The sequence below is a fragment of the Vanacampus margaritifer genome, chromosome 15 (assembly GCF_051991255.1).
Source record: "Vanacampus margaritifer isolate UIUO_Vmar chromosome 15, RoL_Vmar_1.0, whole genome shotgun sequence".
Lineage (NCBI taxonomy): Eukaryota > Metazoa > Chordata > Actinopteri > Syngnathiformes > Syngnathidae > Vanacampus > Vanacampus margaritifer.
The window spans coordinates 20,385,308-20,405,736 of record NC_135446.1 but is presented as its reverse complement, the minus strand read 5'-3'; the positions used below and the strand labels follow the sequence as shown (position 1 = coordinate 20,405,736).

The 20,429-nt window shown below is 45.3% G+C and overlaps 3 protein-coding genes across 12 annotated transcripts; 1 reads left to right on the top strand and 2 right to left on the bottom strand.

Moving 5' to 3' along the window:
- Positions 1–341: 341 nt before the first annotated feature.
- tbc1d30 (TBC1 domain family, member 30) lies at positions 342–10,169 on the bottom strand. Of its 6 annotated transcripts, XM_077543407.1 has the most exons (16): positions 9,518–10,169; positions 8,345–8,509; positions 5,770–5,831; positions 5,101–5,166; positions 4,890–5,015; positions 4,569–4,754; positions 4,422–4,491; positions 4,258–4,356; positions 4,007–4,175; positions 3,821–3,926; positions 3,650–3,756; positions 3,446–3,576; positions 3,153–3,350; positions 2,999–3,073; positions 654–1,684; positions 342–575 (listed from the first exon to the last, which is right to left on the bottom strand). In XM_077543407.1, exons 1-15 carry the CDS (start codon positions 9,930–9,932, stop codon positions 669–671), a joined length of 2,991 nt encoding a protein of 996 aa, XP_077399533.1. In that variant the 5' UTR covers positions 9,933–10,169; the 3' UTR covers positions 342–575; positions 654–668. The 6 variants fall into 6 exon arrangements, with proteins under 6 accessions (XP_077399533.1, XP_077399532.1, XP_077399534.1 ...); XM_077543406.1 differs by having other exon boundaries at positions 342–1,684; XM_077543408.1 differs by lacking the exon at positions 2,999–3,073 and having other exon boundaries at positions 342–1,684; positions 9,518–10,168.
- Positions 9,884–20,422, top strand: ncaph2 (non-SMC condensin II complex, subunit H2). 4 transcript variants are annotated; one of them, XM_077543426.1, is made up of 19 exons: positions 9,884–10,055; positions 14,463–14,622; positions 14,696–14,797; positions 15,810–15,871; positions 15,933–16,008; positions 16,681–16,737; positions 16,811–16,890; positions 16,972–17,093; positions 18,021–18,148; positions 18,228–18,284; positions 18,352–18,412; positions 18,488–18,571; positions 18,646–18,690; positions 18,764–18,925; positions 18,986–19,048; positions 19,112–19,155; positions 19,217–19,318; positions 19,390–19,539; positions 19,602–20,422. In XM_077543426.1, the coding sequence occupies exons 2-19, from the start codon at positions 14,515–14,517 to the stop codon at positions 19,737–19,739; spliced, it is 1,641 nt and encodes a 546-aa protein (XP_077399552.1). In that variant the 5' UTR covers positions 9,884–10,055; positions 14,463–14,514; the 3' UTR covers positions 19,740–20,422. The 4 variants fall into 4 exon arrangements, with proteins under 4 accessions (XP_077399552.1, XP_077399549.1, XP_077399551.1 ...); XM_077543423.1 differs by lacking the exon at positions 9,884–10,055 and adding an exon at positions 13,895–14,038; XM_077543425.1 differs by lacking the exon at positions 9,884–10,055 and adding an exon at positions 14,005–14,066.
- On the bottom strand, positions 11,170–13,895 carry socs2 (suppressor of cytokine signaling 2). 2 transcript variants are annotated; one of them, XM_077543430.1, is made up of 3 exons: positions 13,397–13,895; positions 12,912–13,111; positions 11,170–12,793 (listed from the first exon to the last, which is right to left on the bottom strand). In XM_077543430.1, exons 2-3 carry the CDS (start codon positions 13,069–13,071, stop codon positions 12,339–12,341), a joined length of 615 nt encoding a protein of 204 aa, XP_077399556.1. In that variant the 5' UTR covers positions 13,072–13,111; positions 13,397–13,895; the 3' UTR covers positions 11,170–12,338. The 2 variants fall into 2 exon arrangements, with proteins under 2 accessions (XP_077399556.1, XP_077399557.1); XM_077543431.1 differs by having other exon boundaries at positions 12,912–13,060; positions 13,397–13,889.
- Positions 20,423–20,429: the final 7 nt, after the last annotated feature.

Genomic DNA, 20,429 nt, shown 5'->3' with positions numbered 1-20,429 from the left:
TGAATTATTTAGCTCATAGCTGTCAAACAATTTCAGCATTTTCTTTCTTCCAGGACTGTTTGGTTAACCAGAATAAATGAATCTTTAAATAATAAAGAACTCTGTATAACTCTCTTGATGAGTAAAAGCTCACAATATAGCAATCATAATTTAAATTAAAATATCTGTTTTTGTGTACAATTATGCTGTGTTGTAACTTGTTTTATTTTATTTTTAAATATATGTTCTAAAGTTTAAAAAAACAACATTTCATTCATAATAGCTCTAAACCGGTTTGTCTATTTCATTTTTTTTATACTGCTTTCAAACTAGACAGAAAAAGATTCTGAAATCCAAACATGTTGTTGTGAACATGAACTTCCATCTTTCGTTTATTTGTGTTTACATTCCTTGCGGTGTTGAACAGTCGCGATGCACGCATACGCATTTTGGTTTCTTGGTGCGTCTCAAACAGCAACTTTCGGTTGTTCTATCTTCTTGGCATAGAAACAAGTGGATGGCTTCGGTGCGGTGGGCAAGTGTGGTCGCGGTGATGCTTCAGTTCTTGTCAGTGGGGCGGTCCAATCCGCGTGGACCTGCATAGGCGAGGGGACAATTATTTGTGAACTTTTCTTAGCCAAGCGATTTCCAGGAGGCAACACAGTGTGACTGACTGGTGGAAAAAGTTCTCAGCGCCTCCTGGTGGTGCCGGCGGCGCTGCTACAGTTGCGGCTCATCTGGGGGAAGCAGACGGCGGGCGTCCGGGACGTGGGGCCGTACAAGCCCAGGTTTCGGGCGGCTGCAGACTTCCTGGGCAGCTTGACGCACGGGAACGGCGAGAAGACTTGCGGCTTTGCCACGGAGGAGAACGACGGCATGGACGGGGAGGCGGGAACGTAAGAGCGGGACGAGGACCCGATGGAGGAGAGGGACGGCGTGGACGGGGAGGACGTTTTGTAGAACCCTTGAACGGGTGTGGAGGAAGCAGTGTGGCGAGTGGAGCTTTGCGGCGGCGTGGAGGGCGGCGTGGGGGAGGACGACGGCTCGGCGGATGTTATGGTGGAAACCGGAGAAGGTGACGGACTCAGAGTGGAAGGTGCAGAAGATGTGAGGCGGCCGTCTGTGTGAGGTGGCGCGATGGCGGAGAATTGTCGGTCGGCGCCCTCGGTACTTGACGAGTCGTCCTGCGGGACTGAAGATGGAAGAGGGACAAGCTGGGTATCCAAAGTCCCATTTTGAGGTTTGTCCTCCAGGTCCATGGAGCCCAGCCTGGCGTCCACCTCTGTGGAAACCTTCTCTGCGGCGTCCTCACACTCGCGGGAGACGCTCCCCTCGGCAACACCGTCACCGACTCGGTCTTCCGTTTTCCCGTTCTCCTCATCAACATCCTCGGAATCTCCGAAGCCCAGCTCGGCTCGAGCCCGGGCAACGTTCCTGCGATGAGCTCGTACGTGTGCCCGCCAAGGTGAGCCCGCGCCTCCTGCGGAGCTGGCCGAAGACACGCTGCCGTCGGAGGGCCGCGAGCCGCACCACTGCCTCGCCGGAGAGCCCCGAGCGTGGGATGAAGCGGCAGGACGGACGCCTGGTCCGGTGGAAGGGATGTTGCTGGAAGCGCCGCGGGGTTTCCGACCCAGAAGTAGATGATTGATGACGGTGCTGGAAGGGTTGAGTTGGGACGGCAGGACGCGGGTGGACGGACATTTGTCTGGAAGATTGTGAGGAGTGAGAAATTGAAGTAAGAGTATGACGCTAATTCTTCTTAGAATACTCACAAAAAGTCAACCCATTTTTTTTGGGGGGGGGGGGGTTAATATGTTCTATGCAGCCCCGCTAGTCTAAAAATGGCATTCTGGTTAATATTGCGTTAATGGAATATGAGTCAAGTAGCAAAATCCACCCTTTTTTATCTATCTCAGAAGGCGGCCATTTTCCCACCTAAAAATGACATCACAGTTGCTCATGTCTCAGGTAACAACCAATCACAGCTCAGCTTCAAAAAAAGAAGTGAGCTGTGACGTCATCTTCAGTAAACAACAAGTGGCAAAATGGCCGCCTCCTGAGATGGATAAAAACGGATGGATTTTGCTGCCTACCTCATTTTCCACAAACGTAATATTAATCAGAATATCGTGTTTCGACTAGTGAGCTCACATATAACATATTATTATTTTGGGTTGACTTCCCCTCTAATGGATGGAGACATTTCTTTTAACAGGAAGTGGCCACAGAATGCCATCAGCAAATTGCAACAGAGTTACAGAAAGAGTAGACGAATCACAGAAAGGCATAGAAGTGGACGTCCACCTGTAAAATGCATTTTAGTTTGATCCTGCAATTTCACCCAAAAGCTGAAAAGTGCAAAATGTTTGCGATTCACGTACGTCTAGTAGCGGAGCAAGGTTGGTTAATGGACAACCGTGTGCAAAACGCATTCATTCAGGGGACTAAGCACGTTAGTGATCAGCAGTTAGAGCAGATGGAGAAAAGTCGACATAGTGATCGCAATTACAGTGCAAAAACTCAAATCTGACCAAGATTTAATATCAGAAAGTAAAAAAAATATGCCAATGTATTACTTCTAAGCAAGCAGGTTTTGTGCAGGAGCATTTAAAGTTAAATTTTCTTGTTCTATTGGCAGATCATTTAATTAAATCAAGTAATAGTAGTCATTTCAGGTTTTGCAGTGTAACGTACAGCGGACCAAAAATACCAAAATAAAAAAATTAATAAAAGTGAAAATAAAAAATTGGATGTAAAAATATAATTAAAAAATTAAATACAAAAATATAATTCAAAAATTAAATACACATATATATATATATATATATATATATATATATATATATATATATATATATATATATAAATAAATGAAAAAAGGTATAACATTTTTGAATTATTTTTTATATTCACTTTTATTCATTAATTTCTTTTTTGATTCAGAATTTTTGGTCCTCCATCGTAAGCCGTCATTAAAGCACTTTGATTAAGACCACAACCCTGAGTTTGCCGTTAATACCGTCACTTTGATGGCAGCCGTCGCCGTGGCTGCGTTTGCGCTGCAGAAATCCAGGACTTGTGCTCATGTGGGCTCCTACAAGTCAAAATGTGGCGTCAAATCCCCTCTTTTACCCCCCTCCCCCGTCCCGTGTCATCCCGTCCCTCTGGCCCACCTGTGCGTATGCAAAGCTGCGTGGCCTGCTGCTGCTGCCGCCTCTTGATGCGAGCGTACTGCTTCTTGAGCGCGTGGATGTCGGTGCTCATGCGCTCCATCATCATGCTGTTGATGGCCGCCTGGTGTTCCGCCCTGGCTCCTCCCCCCACCGCGCCCGGACTCAACTCAGCTATGTTGCCCTGCTCGGCTCGCTGGTCTGGATGCAAACGGCATTCCCTTGTTATCTTGTCATTCTCATGTTTTCAGATTTTTAAAAAAAAAAGTGAGGTTTGCGTGTTGACCCCGCCTGACCTTTTAGGTGCTTGTGGTATCGCTGTATCTCTGGCGCCAGCAGCCCCCCGAGCGGCCCCAAACAGCCGAGCGCCGACATCACCGCGTCTTCGTCGACCGCTTCCGCCGTCTCGTCGTCGCTCTCCCAGCCGCTGCCGACGACACACAAAAGCCGTCAGCAGAAGGCCTAAGTGGCACACGCTCGAGCGCTTTTGCCCCTCCCACCTTCCGTTGGGCTTGACTGAGGTAGGGAAGGGCGTGATGTTGTACGTGTACTTCTCCCTGAGCTCGGCCAGCTGAGGGAACGGAAAGGCCGCCATGCCGTAAACCTCCTGAAAGACATTTCCGCCTTGCTGTTGAAAATGTTACAGTACGTATTTGCAGTTTCTTTCTCACCTGTATGAGGTCAGGAGGATCGATGAGGTTGTGGTCCAGCATCTCCTGAGTCAGGCAACCCATCGTGCTGTAGAACTCGTCGGCCGTCTGGCAATAAAAAATCCTCCTGGACGAAAGAAACAAAACAGAATTGGGAATTTCTGTTGAGGGACTCGAAGGCGAACCCTGACCAAAAGCCGCACTCACTCTCCGAGTCTCTCCCAAATGGCGAGGGCGACGCGGAAGAGCACCTCGGAGCCCTCGAAGAATACCGAGTCCCAAATCTTGAGCACAGTGTGCGCCGGCAAGCACGTGGCGAACATGGTGAGGAACCACTGCATGGTGAACACGTTGGTCACCGGCGGCTCGTAGCTGCCTGGCGGACGCCACGTTGACAGGATATTTTGGCTTGCAACACAAAGCGAAACCACATTGTACATTGTGTGATGACGTCATACCTCCCGCCTCCTTATTGGCTGCCTTCTGGAGGTGGTGCAGGTGTTGGGACAGGCGGGGAAGCTTGACGCGCAGCAGGTCTCGGAACACCGCCATGTCCACTGATGGAGACAATATGCAGGTTCATGTGGGGGGGGGGGGGGGAGTTCTCTGTGTGTGCGTGTACCTGACAGTGCGCGGAGGTTGTTGGCAAAATAGCTCTCAGGCAGCACTTTGTCAATCAGGTAGATCATGACCTGCAGATGACATCATCATCACAAATGTGTGCCGATCTCATCATTGGATGTCATCATGAGGTCGGCGTCAAGGTCACCTTCAGCGCGTCGCTCTCGTCACCCTGCGTCACCACCAGGATGAGCGCAGCCAGCACGTTGAAGCCTTGGCAGTAGCCCACCGCTTTGTTCCAGCGGGCGTACGCCAGCAGAACCCGCTTCAGGACCACCCTGTCTTGCTCCCCCTCCTGGCCGCAGTAAGAACTGCAGCCTGTCCTGTGCAGGTCCTGGAAGGTGAGATGTGTAAATACTTCAAGTATGTTGGGTATTTTTCTGAGGACTCTTTACTAAAAAAAAAGCGTTTTGAGTACTTTTACCACCTGTGATCATCGAGGACCTGAACCTATCGCCGCTGTGATTACCTTGACGATCTGGATGCCGAGCGAGTCGTCGTCTGGATTGCTGCGCTCATTGAAGGCGAAACGGAGGGTCTTGTCCCAGTCGATGGAGATGCTGTGGAGGTATTGGTCAGCTAGCGTCAGCCACACCTACGCACGCACACACACACACACACACAGTGGTGAGTACATGTTCATGTCCATAGTGTGATGCATGGTGGGACATGTGACTCACCCTCTTCCTCCATTCTTTGGGAATGCCAGTCGGAAGTCTGGCCACAGATTTAAGGGCGTCATACCACTGCAGCACACAAAACACGACACTATAAAAAGTTTGATTGGGATAAACATATTTATAAAATAAATAACTAGTAACCTGTATGTAAAAACGTAACTGTGCAGTTTGCTATATTAGGTTGATGTAATCAAATTTGAATCATTTACGAATTGCAATTTAATCACTTAATTGTATAGCAGCTGAAAATCACAGTATAGAAATCGGTTACATTTGATCAGTTAAGTCAACAATATTGGAAAATGTATAAATTGTTTTCATCAGCTTCATCTATATTACCTAGATACCGAGTAAATATCCCTGTAAAATTTTGTTTTAGTCAACATTTGCTATAAATTCAAAATATTTCAACCAATGATTTTATTACAGCGATGTCTAGATGAAGAAAGAATAGTTCTTAATTAAAATTGAAGTGACTTAAATCTAAATGAAGTCCCTTTGTTGCCTTTTTTATTTATTTGTGTTGGCAGACAAAGATGAGAAAAGTTCAAATACGAATGGCAAATTTGCTGTGTTTTCTCTTGATTTTTGTAAACAAACCAAAATGGTTTGGACAATCACACTCTTAAACTTTATGTATGTTTATGGGATGTTTGTAAGCATTTTGACCTGCTGGAATCCATTCTTCCCAACAGAAGGTTCAATGGTAAACTTCAGTCTTGTGTCCACTCCTGCCAGCACAAACAATCCCAGAGAAAGTTAGAGAGGGAAATTAAATGCATTTCTTTACTTACAGCATGCACATATGTAAATGTTTATGATTACATATGTAGAATGATTCTTTAACATGTTCAGAAGAAAAAAAAACATTTTAAAACCAATACAAATAAACTGATAACGCGGATTTAAAGTGTAAATATAAAACAAAAGTGACGTAGAAAACAAGATGCTGCTGTTGGCCTGTTTGCGCATGCGCAAATAACCCGGAAATGTCGCTGTACTTTTGCGTCGCAGCGCAAAATTTATATTAACATTGAAATCTAACCCGAATCACGAAAATCACAAGGACTAATATTTAAAAATGCGGAAATTTAAATGTAGATAAGGTTCCGCTCCAACGACGATCATTTTCAAGCTTTGTTTCGCCCTCATGATGAAATCTAAAAGTCGGGCAACCTGCTTGAATCTCGTCCGCTTCGTCCTCGATATTGTCCGCCATTCCAAGGTTTTATTCCCAGATCTGTCTTTCTTGTTGACTGCTTACTCGGAGCTTTTGGAGAGGATTAACTAAAGCGAAATCCACGCCCACTTCGGTTGTCAATCACGCGAAGATTAACGCTACTCAGCGGCCATAACATTAGGTACACCGGCACGTCTAATTTGCTAAATTTCAACAAAAAAAACAACAACAATCCACCTTTGTGGTGAAATAGGGCGTAGAGAATGATTTTTTTTTTTTTTGGTAAAAACTATACAGGTAGGCTATAGTGATTCCCCCCAAAAAAATCAATGTATGTATTCTGTACAGGTGAATATGATTCGCTATGCTTGTCTTCGGTGACCTCACGGCATCATTGACTATCGGTAATAATGGCCGTCGTGCACGTCACCTGGCTCGAGCGTGCACAGCAGCCTGGGCGCGCTCCTCGAGATGCTGTTGCGTTTCCTCAGCACGCTGCTGATGATGTTGCCGACCCCGCCCGATGCCTGCTGCCGCTGCCGGCCGGCCGCCCGAGGCCTCCTGCCGGCCAGGGAGACGGCGGAGGCGCCGGCGAGGCGCTCCTGCCGCATGGTCCGAGGTACAGTTAGCTCATGATGTTATAGCGTCGACTCCATGTCACGTCCGCAAAATAAATAAATAAACGTTGTTGTTTTAGATCCCCAAGCGTCCGGTGTGGAACAGCGAATTAAGGCTTAAATCGAGGAGTGCTACTATACTGCTACGGATGATGCTCAACAACGCTTCCTCCTCTTCGTCCTTTTTTGTTTTTTGTGTGTGTTTTGGGCACGTCATCGGGAGGAGGTGCAAGGATGCATGCAGGAAGGAGGAGGAGGAGGAGGAGGAGGAAAAGCACCTTCAGGGTGAGCTCATTCCAGGGTTATTATAGTTTTGGAATTAATAATTTTAGTTAGTTTATATTTCGTTTTTTTTTTTTTTTTTTTTTTTTTTTAATGTTGCTAGTTTTAATTAGTTTTCAGGGTGGTTCTGTTAGGTTTTTATCTTAGCTTTAGGTATAGTCATAAATGCTTAGTTTTAGTTTTTTTTTTAAAGTGTGTATTGTGAGCAATATTTAAAAAAAACACCATGGGAGAACGTCATCTGAAGGTGCTTTTCTATTGGCTGCTGCTCGATGACGTCACTGTTATGTGACACACTTTCAAATGTCCTTATTCTGGTTAATATCAAAATAAATCATCCCCAAAGGCTCATGAATTAAATTGATTACCAAAGATTAAAACAAAGGACATTTTTGCTATAATTATAGGGTTTTTTTCAAACATAAAATGTAGTTTCAGTTTTTGTTTTTTTTAAAAAGCATTTTCGTTTTTATTTTATTTTGTTAACGAAATTGTTTTTTGAATTTTTGTTTTTTTGTTAGTTTTAGTTAACTAAAGTAACCTTGGCTCATTCCCATTGATTTTAAAGCACAGGTGTCAACGGTGTATGGCAGTGGTGTCCAAACTCGGTCCTCGGGGGCCGGTAGTCCCGCAGGTTTTGGAGGTTTCCCTGCTCCAACGCACCTGTTTCAATCAACAGGATTGTTATCAGGCTTAGTAGAGCTTGCTGATGAGCTTCAGCTGTGTTGGAGGAGAGAAATATCCAAAACCTGCGGGACTACCGGCCCCCGAGGACCGAGTTTGGACACCACTGGTGTATGGTTTTGATCTTTCCCTCCTCCAACACTCCTGATTCAAATGATCAGCTCATCAGCAATCTCTGCAAGGAGCCTGATAACGATCTTGATCATCAGTTACTTAATGATGAACGTCCGATTGGTTTTCATTTTCAGATAAAAAACATTTTACTTAATTTTAACTTTGCATAGCTGTTTTTTCTTCTCTGGAAACAATAGTGAGTATGGTATGATGTGACATCACAGTAGCGATTTTGTCAGCTAAAACAGGAGTGTCCCCTCCTCAGGCCCGCCCACTTTATCGTGGTTTGTCCCAATTAGATCCGCATCCTCTGTGGGGAACCCAAATACTTGGCTGGTAAAGAGGATTGTGATAAACCTTTTCTTACGTCGTTTCTTGGAGACGGCTTGAAGGCAGGCGGTGATGATGTCGTAGTTCTTTTGCAGTTTGTGCACCAGTCGGTCTCGCCGCCTCAGCTGGCGAATCAGCTTGGCCGACTGGACGCTCGTGCGGTATTTGACCTCTTGGATGATGGCGCGTAGCTCTTGGGGCTCTGGAGGGGAGAGGAAATGCCGATAATACTGTCCAAAAGTCTTCCACAAGCTTTTTATAAATGTTTTTTTAAATACTCGTCAGTGGGCTCTTTGCACAAATCCACTACTTCCTGAACTCAATACCACTCATTCATTTCCTGTCTTTCATGAGTGGACAAGATGATTAATCCAGGTGTGCTTGACCTCAGTATGACGACAATGGCCAGACACACCTGGGTTAGTCAATTTGTCCACTCGTGAAAGACAGGAAACAAAGAGTTAATGCTGCATTTGAGGAAGGTTAGAAGTCGGATTGTCACACTTTTCAAAGCGTTGTAGGCAAATGTAAACAACAAAGTTGGCTGATTATCGATAAATTGTTTGTTGTTGTTGATGTGCAGTCAGTCCAAATGACGTTGGGTTACGTGAAGTTAGTTGCTTCCAATAACTAAATGTCATAATAAATAGACGTACTGTAGACATTTTTATAATTGTGTAAATGTTGTTTTTCTATCAGTGATCTCGGGGTCTTTCATCTGACTCCCCGCCCTCCTCGTATGCAGCATTAGACTGCCATTTTGAGATGTCACATATATGTGATATAAGCTCGGAATTGTCAATTATTTCGTTCAAAGGCTATTGTTTTTGTGACGTTTTTCAGTGCATTCGCAACATCTTTATTATTTGCTTTGTGAATTGTATCATAATTTATTTAAATATTTGCATATTTAAAATGTGTGATCAACAGACTGTTAGAGTGCATGCATACTAATAGAAAAAAAATATTGCAATAGTCTTTTGCGCTTTTTTTAATCTTTTTATATTTGTTTGCGTTGCATGACAGTGTATTTTCCTTTGCACATGACCGTAATTATTTCCCTATTGAATAATGAGTGAATCATAACTGAGACATGGGCGTTCTCAAACTATCACATTTACAAAGGACAAGGGCAATAAGTTCTAAACTACAATGCACACTTATAAAGTAAAAAAGTGGAGGTCAGTACGCATTTCTTGTTGTCGCTCACCTTTGCGGGCCAAATAGTTGACCTGGTGTCTCCTGGTGTGTTTCTCCTGGAGCTCCTGCAGGAATCCGGAGCCGGCGTTGCAGCGGCTCTGGAAAGTATCCGGGCCGGACGCCTCGGTGCTGCTGTCCCAGCTGTCCACGTTCCTCCTGCCGCTGTACGTGTCGTACAGCTCCACCAGCAGGCAGTCCACGATGGACGTCCTCGGGGTGGCCGCGTCGGGATCACTGTCATCGGTCCGAGGTGGGGGCAGCGGCGAGGGCGAGCGTGGCGGGGAGCCAGCGGGAGAGCTGCCTGGACTGATCCACCGCTTGAACCCGGAGAAGTCGTCCTGCTGGGGGGCGTCCGAGCTGACCAAATCGTCGCATATGTCAACTCCCAAAAGTTGTCTGCTGTTGAGCTGCACTTCAGACGCCATGGCTGAGCACACAGGATTTGTTTTTCGAACTACTTTGTGCACACAGACTTGAAGTTTCGCTCAAGTTGCGGGCTCGGTGGGACGGAGATCGTGCATCGCTTGTTGCTCCTTGCGAACGTGCAGGTAAGACGGGCCGAGCATCCGCGCACTTTTCACGCTTCCTTCCTTGCTTCCTTCCTCAATCTTTGACGTCCCACGCGATTGGCCGGCCCACTTTCGGCCAAACAAACTCTCCCAAAGTTGGGCTGGCAAGACAGGTGCGACAACTTTAAACGGCCAATCAGAGGCCAACTGCCAAAGATACGAACGCGACCAATCAGAGGCCAGATCCAAAAAAACAGGAAAGCGACCATTCCGGTTTGCTTGCTGTGGCGGCGGCCACGTTGTCGTATCTGCCTTTAATTGGCGTACATATGATACGACACAAAATGCAAATGTAGTGATCCTACATTTTAAAGACTTAAAATTAATCCACACATAACTATGGTAATACATTTGTAAACGGCGTGATGGAAGTAAAAACATGTTATAATTGAGCAGTTTATGCTAAATAACACTTATGTTTTAAAGTTGTCATAATCATTATAACGTAAAAAACAGTAAATAAGTTAAAAGTAACTGTTGTGAGGTTTGAGTGAGCTCCTTGCTAAATTCCGTAGTACAAGAAAAGTCACGTGACTAGTAAACAGCTGCCCACAGGAGCGCAGGTATTATAAAAAGGCTTAACGTATGTAATATGTAACCCATCCAAATATTTCATTTTATGCGACACCAGTATTGCAAAAATTTGTTACATTAGATTACCTAATGAATATATGTTCTTGCGAGTCTGCTCTTCGAGTTTCCGTAGTCAAACATCACGTGATTACCCGCAAACACAGAAGGAGAGTAGCGAGAAGTGAAGCCAACGGTGGCCATCTTGCATTGCCACTTGCTAGACGTGCTTAACTTGAATACATTGGTTTTTCGCGGCGTTTTCACATTCTTGTGTGTCTCGCCGGCCCAAAAATGGCACACTGTGTGGCATACGGTTCCTCTACTGCCATGGTTAGCGGGTCGAGGCTGCTTTGGCCGTGTTTGTGTCCGACCAGAAACAAGGCCGCTTAGCAGCTAAAAACACCTATTTTGTTTCTGAAAATAACTTTTTAATCTTTGCAGTATTGTTTTCTGTCCTGAGGCCTTGTCCGCCATATTTAAATAGAAGTTTGATTTGAATAAACCAGTGTTAGGAAAATCCTTAAATTACGAGTCACAACAAACGTTTATTCATGTCAACAGGAATTCATTAACATGCTTCATCATCGTTCAGTGTGATGTCATCAATAAATACTTTGACAGGCATCAGGAAAATGTACAAAAACACAGGAAGTGAGCAAATTCTCCTTCAAAATAAGACCGCATCACAGTCTATTTACCTGAGACGGACGGATGCCCGTGACGCCAAGATGGAGGCCACAGGAATGCGTGCGCTTTGCATTGAGGGAAACAGCAGGACCGACCGACGCCAGCGCCAGCGCACACGTTGACATTCTGGTTGGTTTACTGCAGTGGTTCTCAAACTGGCTCTTTCCCCAGACTACGAAGCTTCGGGGTGCGCAAAATCATTTGCGATAAATTATGTCGTATCATTAAAAAAAAAAAAAAAGTTCTTGCGTACATCTCTTGTTTTTAGTGGAAACACTTTTTTTTTTTTTTTTTACCAAATCCACTGCTTAATTATGTTTTCTTTCTGCTTTTCACATTGTTTTAAAAAATGAAGTCAATTATTTGCTGCTTTTATTTAGAAATAGGGTTGTGAATTGCGTAGTACCCGGCGATTCGATCTGTATCACGATTCATAGGTCACGATTTGATTCGATGCCACGATACAAATTTATAAATTGATTATTGCGATTTTTTTAACTCAAATTTAGAACATACTTGTACATACATGCACACTGTAAGATTTGTATGAAAATGTATTTATTTATCTGAAACTTCAGGCTCATAACTGAGCTACTGTCTCTGTTTCATGTTTGAACAGCCCTGAAATAAAATATTTAGGTTTAATGTTCCATTAATAGAACATTCTTTCAATGCTTAAGTGTGAACCCTAACCCTAAGTAAGACGTTTTGTTGAATATTTCCATAAAAAATTGATGTTTAAAAATCGATTCGAGAATTGTGCACTGTAAGATCGCGATATATTGCCGAATCGATTTTTTTAACACCCCTATTTGGAACCTATTTGTTTTTTTGTGTTTTCTGTTATGTGGTAAAAATGGTAGTTGTGTTTAATTGCTGTTAGAATTGTGAGGAAAGCCCAAAAATCTTGAGAACCACCCGTTTAAGCCCCCAGGAAGAAGTAGAAAAGCACCTTTCAGGATGAACGCGTAAAAGTGGCGCACCGGCCCACTATGTGACGTGCTACACGTTGTAGAAGTAGTCAGCCAGGTAGTCCTTGAGCCTGTTGGGCAGCGGCAGGTCGCCAACGCGCCGTGCACTCCTGTTGATGGCTACACGGCTCAGGTGTTGCAACGGCGGCACGGCGGCGTAGGCGGGTCGGGTGAGGAGCAGGGGGACCGTCCCGTTGGGTGGCGAGGCGGCGGCGGCGGCGGTCCGCGACAGCTGGACGTAGTGCTCCACCAGGCGCACCACGCTGTCGAACTGTTGGAGTTTAGGCCTGACCGGGACCACCGAGTCCAACTTGAACTTGGCGCCGTCGTAACGGATGCGCAGGTTGGTGGGCCCCGCCGACGTCACAGCGGAGATGGTGAACAGGAAGTCCCTCTGCGAGCTGTCCCGCACCAGGAAGGTTCCCTCCGAAGCGTCCCGGAGGACATCTTTGGCCTCGTTGGCCGTCAGCGTGCCCCAGTACCAGCCTGTGTGCAAACACGTTCAAATAAAACTTTGGACAACGGGGCCGGAACAATGTCAAGGCACTTTATTGGGCTGAGTTGAAGAGTTTGATTGGCGTGTGCCAGCGTGCTTGAGACGGACCTGCGTTCTTGAGCTCCTTCATGGCCAAGGCCACAGGCCTCTGCTCAGGGTCCGCTGGGGGGTCGCTCTCGATGGTGTCTGGAGACTCGGACGACTGACAGGTCATTGACAGACACGTCCAATCGTCAGCGCAGAGGACCAGGACGCCTCTGGGAACCATCACCAGTATTGTGATTATTATTAGTGGTTATGATGACTTCCTAAAGTGATTGACAGAACTTAAGAAAGATAATGAACAAGACAACAAAACAAAGGACAGCATGGTCTGGTTTGGCTCCAGGATTTTGTTCTTTTGCTGTTTCTAAATTGTGTGTGTGTGTAGGGGGAAGAGAAAATCATTCATAAATATATTTTAGAATATAAAATTCTGGAGGATCTTAACCGGGGCCTTTGGGATTGGCTGGTACCCGTCGAAGGATAATAAAGGCTACTAGCTGTTAGCAAGCACAATACTACAATCCCAAATGTAATTGTGGCGTGTATACCTGCTCACTGTGGCTCTCGTTCGTCTTCACCCTCGCAGCGCCAAACGTCCTCGCGTCGGTACGCGCGACCAGCCGTCAGCATTTTGTCAAGTTCACATCCGTCCTTTTATTCCACAGTAGCCTCGTTGGACAACGGTTGGTCGTCTTCCTGCGCAGACATGCTGTTCCCAGCACGAACGCGCACAAAACAATTTTAATGCGAGAAACGCAAGAAAAGAAGGCAGCGAGCGCAGCTTCTAATAAAAGCTGCTCTTCCAGGAACTTTCCAGGAACGTGGTCACGTGATCCAGCCCACCAACGACGAACAAACGGTTCAAATGTGTTCAATCGAGAAACTCAACCGAACGGAACTTCATAAATACATACACGAACAAATATTGATACACGTGAAACGTTTGCTAAGCAAACGCCGACTGCGCGTAATCAAAACAAAACACACACAAACGGCCGCGGATGGCGCTAGTGCACCTTTTAGCTGCTTCATCAACCGCTAATCAGAATAAGCACCACCGAAGAAGCGATTTTCAGGCGATGTGATAAATAACCACCAGGCGGCAGTGACTGGCTGACTACAAGACGTAAAGCGGAAAGAGTCTTTACAGGAGTAGAAGAAGATTCGCCCGGGAAGCTTGACGGTTTGCTGTGAGAATTCAGAATATATCTTGTCGAAGTAAGCGTTTGGTGTCAGTTTAATTTGAGAATTCAGGTGATATTTTGTTGAAATAAGCTTCGATATCGGTTTGTATGTCAATTTTTTCCCTGTTGTTGTTCGTTTCCCTCAACGACGTGGACATTTTCACGCGCCAGCTACACTAGGGGGAAAACAAGGCCGTTAAAAATAGGCAGTTAAAAATAAGTCTTCGTTGAAAATTCACTATGATGCGAGCACCTGTGGGGTCAATATTCTGAGAAAAAACTCGCAAATTTACCACTTGACAAAGTAAAAAATGATTAAGGAACAAATTTGGGAGCATTTTTCATCCACTTAAGGATTTGAAAAATGATTATATTCACCTGGAGGTTTTTGGTCCCGATGTGCCCTAAAATTTGTCTTTTGTGTATGTAGCATACACTGACGCCGTCGTCAAAAACTGGTGGACCTGCTGCACAACGCAGTAATGGAGCTCACGGAGAACCGATTCGCTCACCTGCTGCAGCCCATCAGGGAGCTCACCAAGAACTGGGATATCGACGTGGCGGCCGAGCTCGACGACTACCTGGAAGAGGTCTCCAACATTTAACCGCAAAGAGACGACCAACCATGATGTTGTTATCAACACGTGTGTGTGTGTGTTGCAGCTGGACCAGATGTTGATCTCGCTGGATGGAGGGATAACTGAACTGAACTTTGCAGAGGCGGCGCTCCTCATCCAAGGTTCTACCCACGTCTACAGCAAGAAGGTAAATGGGAAGATTATTAGATATTAGGTTTCAAATGTTCACCTGCCCTCAACTAGACTCAGTTTAAGGTGGAGTGTTCTTGAATGAGAAACATTCACCACAAAATCACACAAAAATTGAGGCTCACAAAGCTCTACCAAACATGACTTCTTCTTTTTTTTTGTGGGGAAAATGAAAAAAATAAAAAATCAAAGTGCACTCACTACAATGCCTCTCGGATTGCTTTACTGTCTCAAGCAAAATGTTGAGGTGAATGTAAGTGTTCTCCATATTGCCTGCCTGCTATTTAAAGGCATTTTGACTCTCTTTGTGTGACAGTATCAGCATTGAAGAAGGATGGTTTTATTTCACCAATATATATATATATTTTTTTTATAGTCGGTGCTTTCACTAAAAACACTAATTTCTGACCCAAATTTTTATTTTTGTGTAGTTTGAATTCAACGTTCATTCAATGAACTGCGTCATTGTTTCTCTTGATCACAAAGCTTTCCACATCCCGCTGCAGTACGTCTGTACCCATGAACATGCTATGTTCGAGAGCGAGGTCCCTGTTGGAATTTCTCTCCCTGGTAATCGACAGGATGAGCTGAGATTTGCCAATTTATCTAATCTTTGTCTTCCACTCAAAACCTGTGCTGATCTCAAATTTGGATTTGAGTCAACGTTGCCATCTCGAGGCACTTCTTGGTATATATACAGTGGTTTACTAACCTGAACTTCTCAGATGTGCTGAGCGACTCTTTTTCGTGCCAACTTGCTGGAAAATGCACTTGACCGATATATTTGTCAGCGGCAATAAGCGCTTGGATTCTGCTTGACCAATAGGAACGTCCACAGCAATCAGTGAGTTGGTGAACCTGCCCTGCCGTCTTGCGCTCGCTCAAAGTCATCCACCCTTGCTGAAATTAGCAATAGTGCCCTCTAACGGCCACCTGTAGTGTGACAAGCCAAACACCGAACCATCAAATTTGACAAATTAACAATTGTGATGACGACTATGTGGTTGCAGGTGGAGATGCTACACAATCTGGTCTACCAAACGTTGGACTACATCCGAGGCTGCAACAACAAGTAAGCAACACATCAAGTCCGCCTTGACGCTTCCTCTAATTGTTTTGTTGTCTGCTGACAGGCGATGCAAGGATGGCGGTGACGGTGCAGTGGCGTGCCAGGATGATGATAATGATGACGAATATGACGACAGCAATGTAAGAAACAGGAAGTGCACCACGTGGAGGTCAACAGCTGAATGTAGTTCACTGATCATATATATTACTGGATAGCCGATAACCCATACACGCCCATGCAAGCTGTTGAAGCCACAGGGCGGCCATCTTACCCCTCCCACCTCACGAGCAGACTACTGTATAAACTATAAGTATACGTACAGATTAGATGTATACATCTTGTAGGCTCTAAGTAATGGGGGGGTTCTTGTCAGTGTGGCCACTATTTTTTAACAAGTGGACGGTATGTGCTGCTTTGAACACCCCCTTTTTTATTTTATCGCTCAGTTCCTTATTTTGGCAGAGGCAGCTTTTGTTGAATTACAGGCATATTTCTTTAATAAAAAATATAAAAGTTTCCTCCTGTAAATAAGCGCAATTTATATATGTATTCAAGGCAAGTTGTAAAATGTCTGAAGTCCTCTTGTTTATGTTTAACAAATTTAAAATATCATAAATCAGGCAGTTTCTACTAAGTACTGTCTCAAATGTGCTCAAATTTTGCTACAGTAAATGTCTCGGATCATATGCCGAGAAATGTTTTTGGGAGGAGCAATATGGCGGCCTTGCGGCTTCAAAAGTCTTGGCCTATTGGCTATCCAGTCATATATACAAATCAGTGACGTCGTTTCTCACTTGTTGCCGTTGTTGCAGTTTTGCCAACTGGACATTGACGAGTCTGACTGGTTGGACAGGCCAGAAGCCAATTTGGTCTCTCTCACAAACACACACACATGCACGTATTTGCGTGAGCTGCGGGTGACGGTGGCTGTTGTTGTTGCAGCCGGTGAAGGTGCCTCCTCTCCCACCAGTGTCTCTGATTCCTTCTGAAATTCGAGATAAGCAGAATTTTCCTCTCATCAGGTGGGGCATCGATTCTTAACCCCTACAGCAGGTGAACTCCAGGTCTTCATGTGTATGTGTGCGTGCGTGTGCCCGCGTCAGTGCCGAAGGCAATGTGGTGTGCAGCCAAAAGGACTTTCGCATGAACGTTTTCCTGCCGGGACCTGATGGCATGATCCGCTTGATGCCGCAGTCCACCGCCATCATGTTTCTACAGGATGCTGGTAACGCACACACGCACCATTTATATAGTATTTACGAGCGGTGCAACGGATCATCATTGATCCGTGGTTTGTTCGGATCGCGCACGATCCGTGGATTGGCTAATTGGAAAAAAAAAATGTGTGCAACATGCCGCGCTAATTTCAAAATAAAGTTTACCAAATAATACATTGATTGCAATGCAAATAGCCTTAATAGACTTCTACTTTAAAGTTGGCCCACGTCGTGGCGTGATGGCTATTTTAACTTCACTTTTAGACGTCAACATACATAAACACAACGCTATCCCGAACCCGTATTCAATAGCTAATTTTGGATGCTAAACAACCGCTAATGAATTATGCCAGCATTTAATGATACGGCAGAGGTCTCCGATGTAAGTGGCTAGCAGCTAGCTGTTAGCATTACCGACGAGTGCCTGGCTGGTTGCTGTAAATGAGTTTGACAGCTGGTACCTGGCTTACTTAAATAATTTTTCAATATTCTGGACCAAGACTACTTTGTAATTCACTCTCCGTGTTTAAAGGAAGGGAATGTCGATAAATAGAACTTTATCTTCATTTATTTTATAAAACACTTTTGCCCATTAAAAAAAGAAAAAAAACATTTAACTCAAAATGTCAAACATAGCCGTTTAGCTTTTAGGAACACAACTTTAAGCTATTAATACCTTGTTATTTTACACATGGACCATGTATAAAATAACAATGTTTCTGCCTCATATTGCACTTAAAGTCGTGACATTTTGAATTGATTTTTTTTTTATTAAATGGGAAAAAGCATTTTACAAAATAAATGTACTATTTTTTTTTTTTTTTCGGATTCGATCTGTGATGCAAATCCGGGACCCGAACCGTGATGTTTGTGATCCGTTGCACCACTAGTATGTACATACTATGATGTTTCTACATCCTGTGTGTGTACATCAGGTTTTGTTGACTCCGTGACCGGCGGCCTTGAAATCATGGCAGACGGTCCCGAGCAGAGCTTCCATCCTACATACGACGGCATGGAAGTGGAACAGGAAATAGACGACGAGCACGTTGAGAGGCAGCAGGTTGGCCCGGGCATACTGCGTGTATGTGTGTTGATGTGAGAGAGCACGCCTATTTTGAACTGTGGCGTGTTGTGTTCAGGTTCCAAGCCAAAAACAGCGGCGGGCCATCCCCGAGGATGCGGCGACACCCGCTGTGGTACAGTGACCAAACTCTCCTCTTGTGTCAACTGTATGGCGTTGACATTGTCCACTTCCTGTTTCAGAACGTGTGGGCATTTCATGACCCGTATGCCATACTGGAGGAGGGCAAACCTTTCAAGCTAGGTATGCCTTGAAAGGGGGAGGGGTCAGGTCACAGGTCAACTTGACCAAACTTGACTGATCCTCTTGTCGCTTTAGCAAAGACTTACGAGGTTCCGGCCTGTCTGGACGACAAAGAGAAGAACAAACTGCAGGACTTCAGCATCTGGTTCAATCAAATATGTCAGACTCGTGCACATCTGGAATCTTCCATTGACATCTTCTCACCACGTCAACACTTCTTCTTCTACTTGCAGTTGATCCTTCAGAACACAAGCTCAAAAGAGGACCCACCAACATAGGTACCCCTGAAGTGCTAACAATGCTAGCTTAGCTTCCAGTCACATCAAATCCTGACGTTTTGCTTTACTGCAGACCTCAACTGTATTTATCGGAGTACCCTCGAAAGCAAGCTGAAGATCCTCAAAAAAAGGGAAGAAGAAAAACGTGGAGCTCACATTTCAGACGAGGACCTGATGAGCATGCTTCTGGAGCCGGAGGACGCGGGGGTCGAAGAAGACGTGAACAACCTTCCGGGTAACACAAACGTTCACACGCACACCTGAATGTGAATGAAGTTAATGTGTGTGTGTGTAGATTTAGACCAAGATGAGCAGGACCTGGAAGTGTTTGCTGCAGGAGATGACGGCAAGTCTCCAGGTAGGTTGAGATTGCAGGATGTTTTCTGAGCTGAGTGAGTGAGCTGTCAACATTTGTTTGCAGAAGAGGAGCAGTGGTGTTACGAGGAGCTGGTGCATCAGCAAGTGGTAGGTGATGACATCACGGCTCACACCGGCGGAAAAGCAAAATCTGCGTGTGCACGTTTAGGGGCAGATGGCGAGCAAATATCGAGACTACGCGCAGCAGACCAAGTTGTCCCGCCGCATCGAAGCGTGGAAGGACGAGCTGCGTCCAAAGGTCCTTCAGCAGGTGCGCAACCCGACCGGCGCTTCCTCCGTGTGCGCTCCGTTCCCACGCTTGACGCCATTCCCCCCCAGCAGGAGGCGCGTCCGCCGTTTGACATCCACGAGTACGGCGACAGGATCGTGTCGGCGTTGGGCGACATAGGTCAGCGCCGCGCCTTCTCGTCCGTCGTGCACGGCTTGGACAACGTTGAAGCCAGCAGGCTCCTGCTGGCGTCTCTGCATCTCGTAAGTGTGACGTGGCGGTGATGGCGGTGATGTGACGTCACGGTGACATGTTCGTGTTTCAGGCCAACGACTACACTGTGGCGATCGATAGCGTGGCAGGTCCGGAGAAGAGCTTGGACTCGTTGCACTTGACGTTGCTCAGCAACGTTCGAGCCGTCCCTGCTTTTGCCATTCCTGACGGCGACGACCAAGTGCCTTGAATTTTTGTCCACGTTTAGAAATAGCCTGTTTGGTGAAGAGATGCATCTGTTTTTGTTGTTATTTATGCAGTTTGCTATAAATGAATACTAGCCTGTTTGAGAAAATGTTGCAAAAGACACAGTTGGGCACTTAAAAAAAATCAAAAAATAAATAATATTCCATAGTGGGAGTGGGAGTAATTCTGAATGGGAGCGGGATGATAAGTGTTTTCAGGAGTGGGACGGGACAGGATTTTTTCTCCCCCCTCTTTCTTTCACTGTTGTCCAGGACTGGGACGGGATTTTTGCTGTGGGAGTGGGATGGAACGGTAGTGAAAATCCTCTAGCCCCGGGTTTATCACAGGCTTCCATTGCATTAAAGCAAAGTCAAAGTCTCTGAATGCGTGTGGTGATGGACGACGAGAGCAAGTTGTGGGGTGGGGGAGGGGCTCATCCATGTTGGTAACAACCAAATACATCATATGGAGCAAAATTGTCTTTACAGTCAGTCATTGAAATCTTCTCACTGTCCGCACGTGGGTTTGCTGACATTGCCTTAGGCACGTAGCTAAGGTTCGTGGAAAATGATTTAGAAAAAACAAATACCAACAAATGTGGATCAAGTTATTTTAGACAATCACTAAATATATTTGTGAGTAATATGTTAGTGGAAATGATTTGAAAAAATAAATTCTACAAAGCAATCATGTT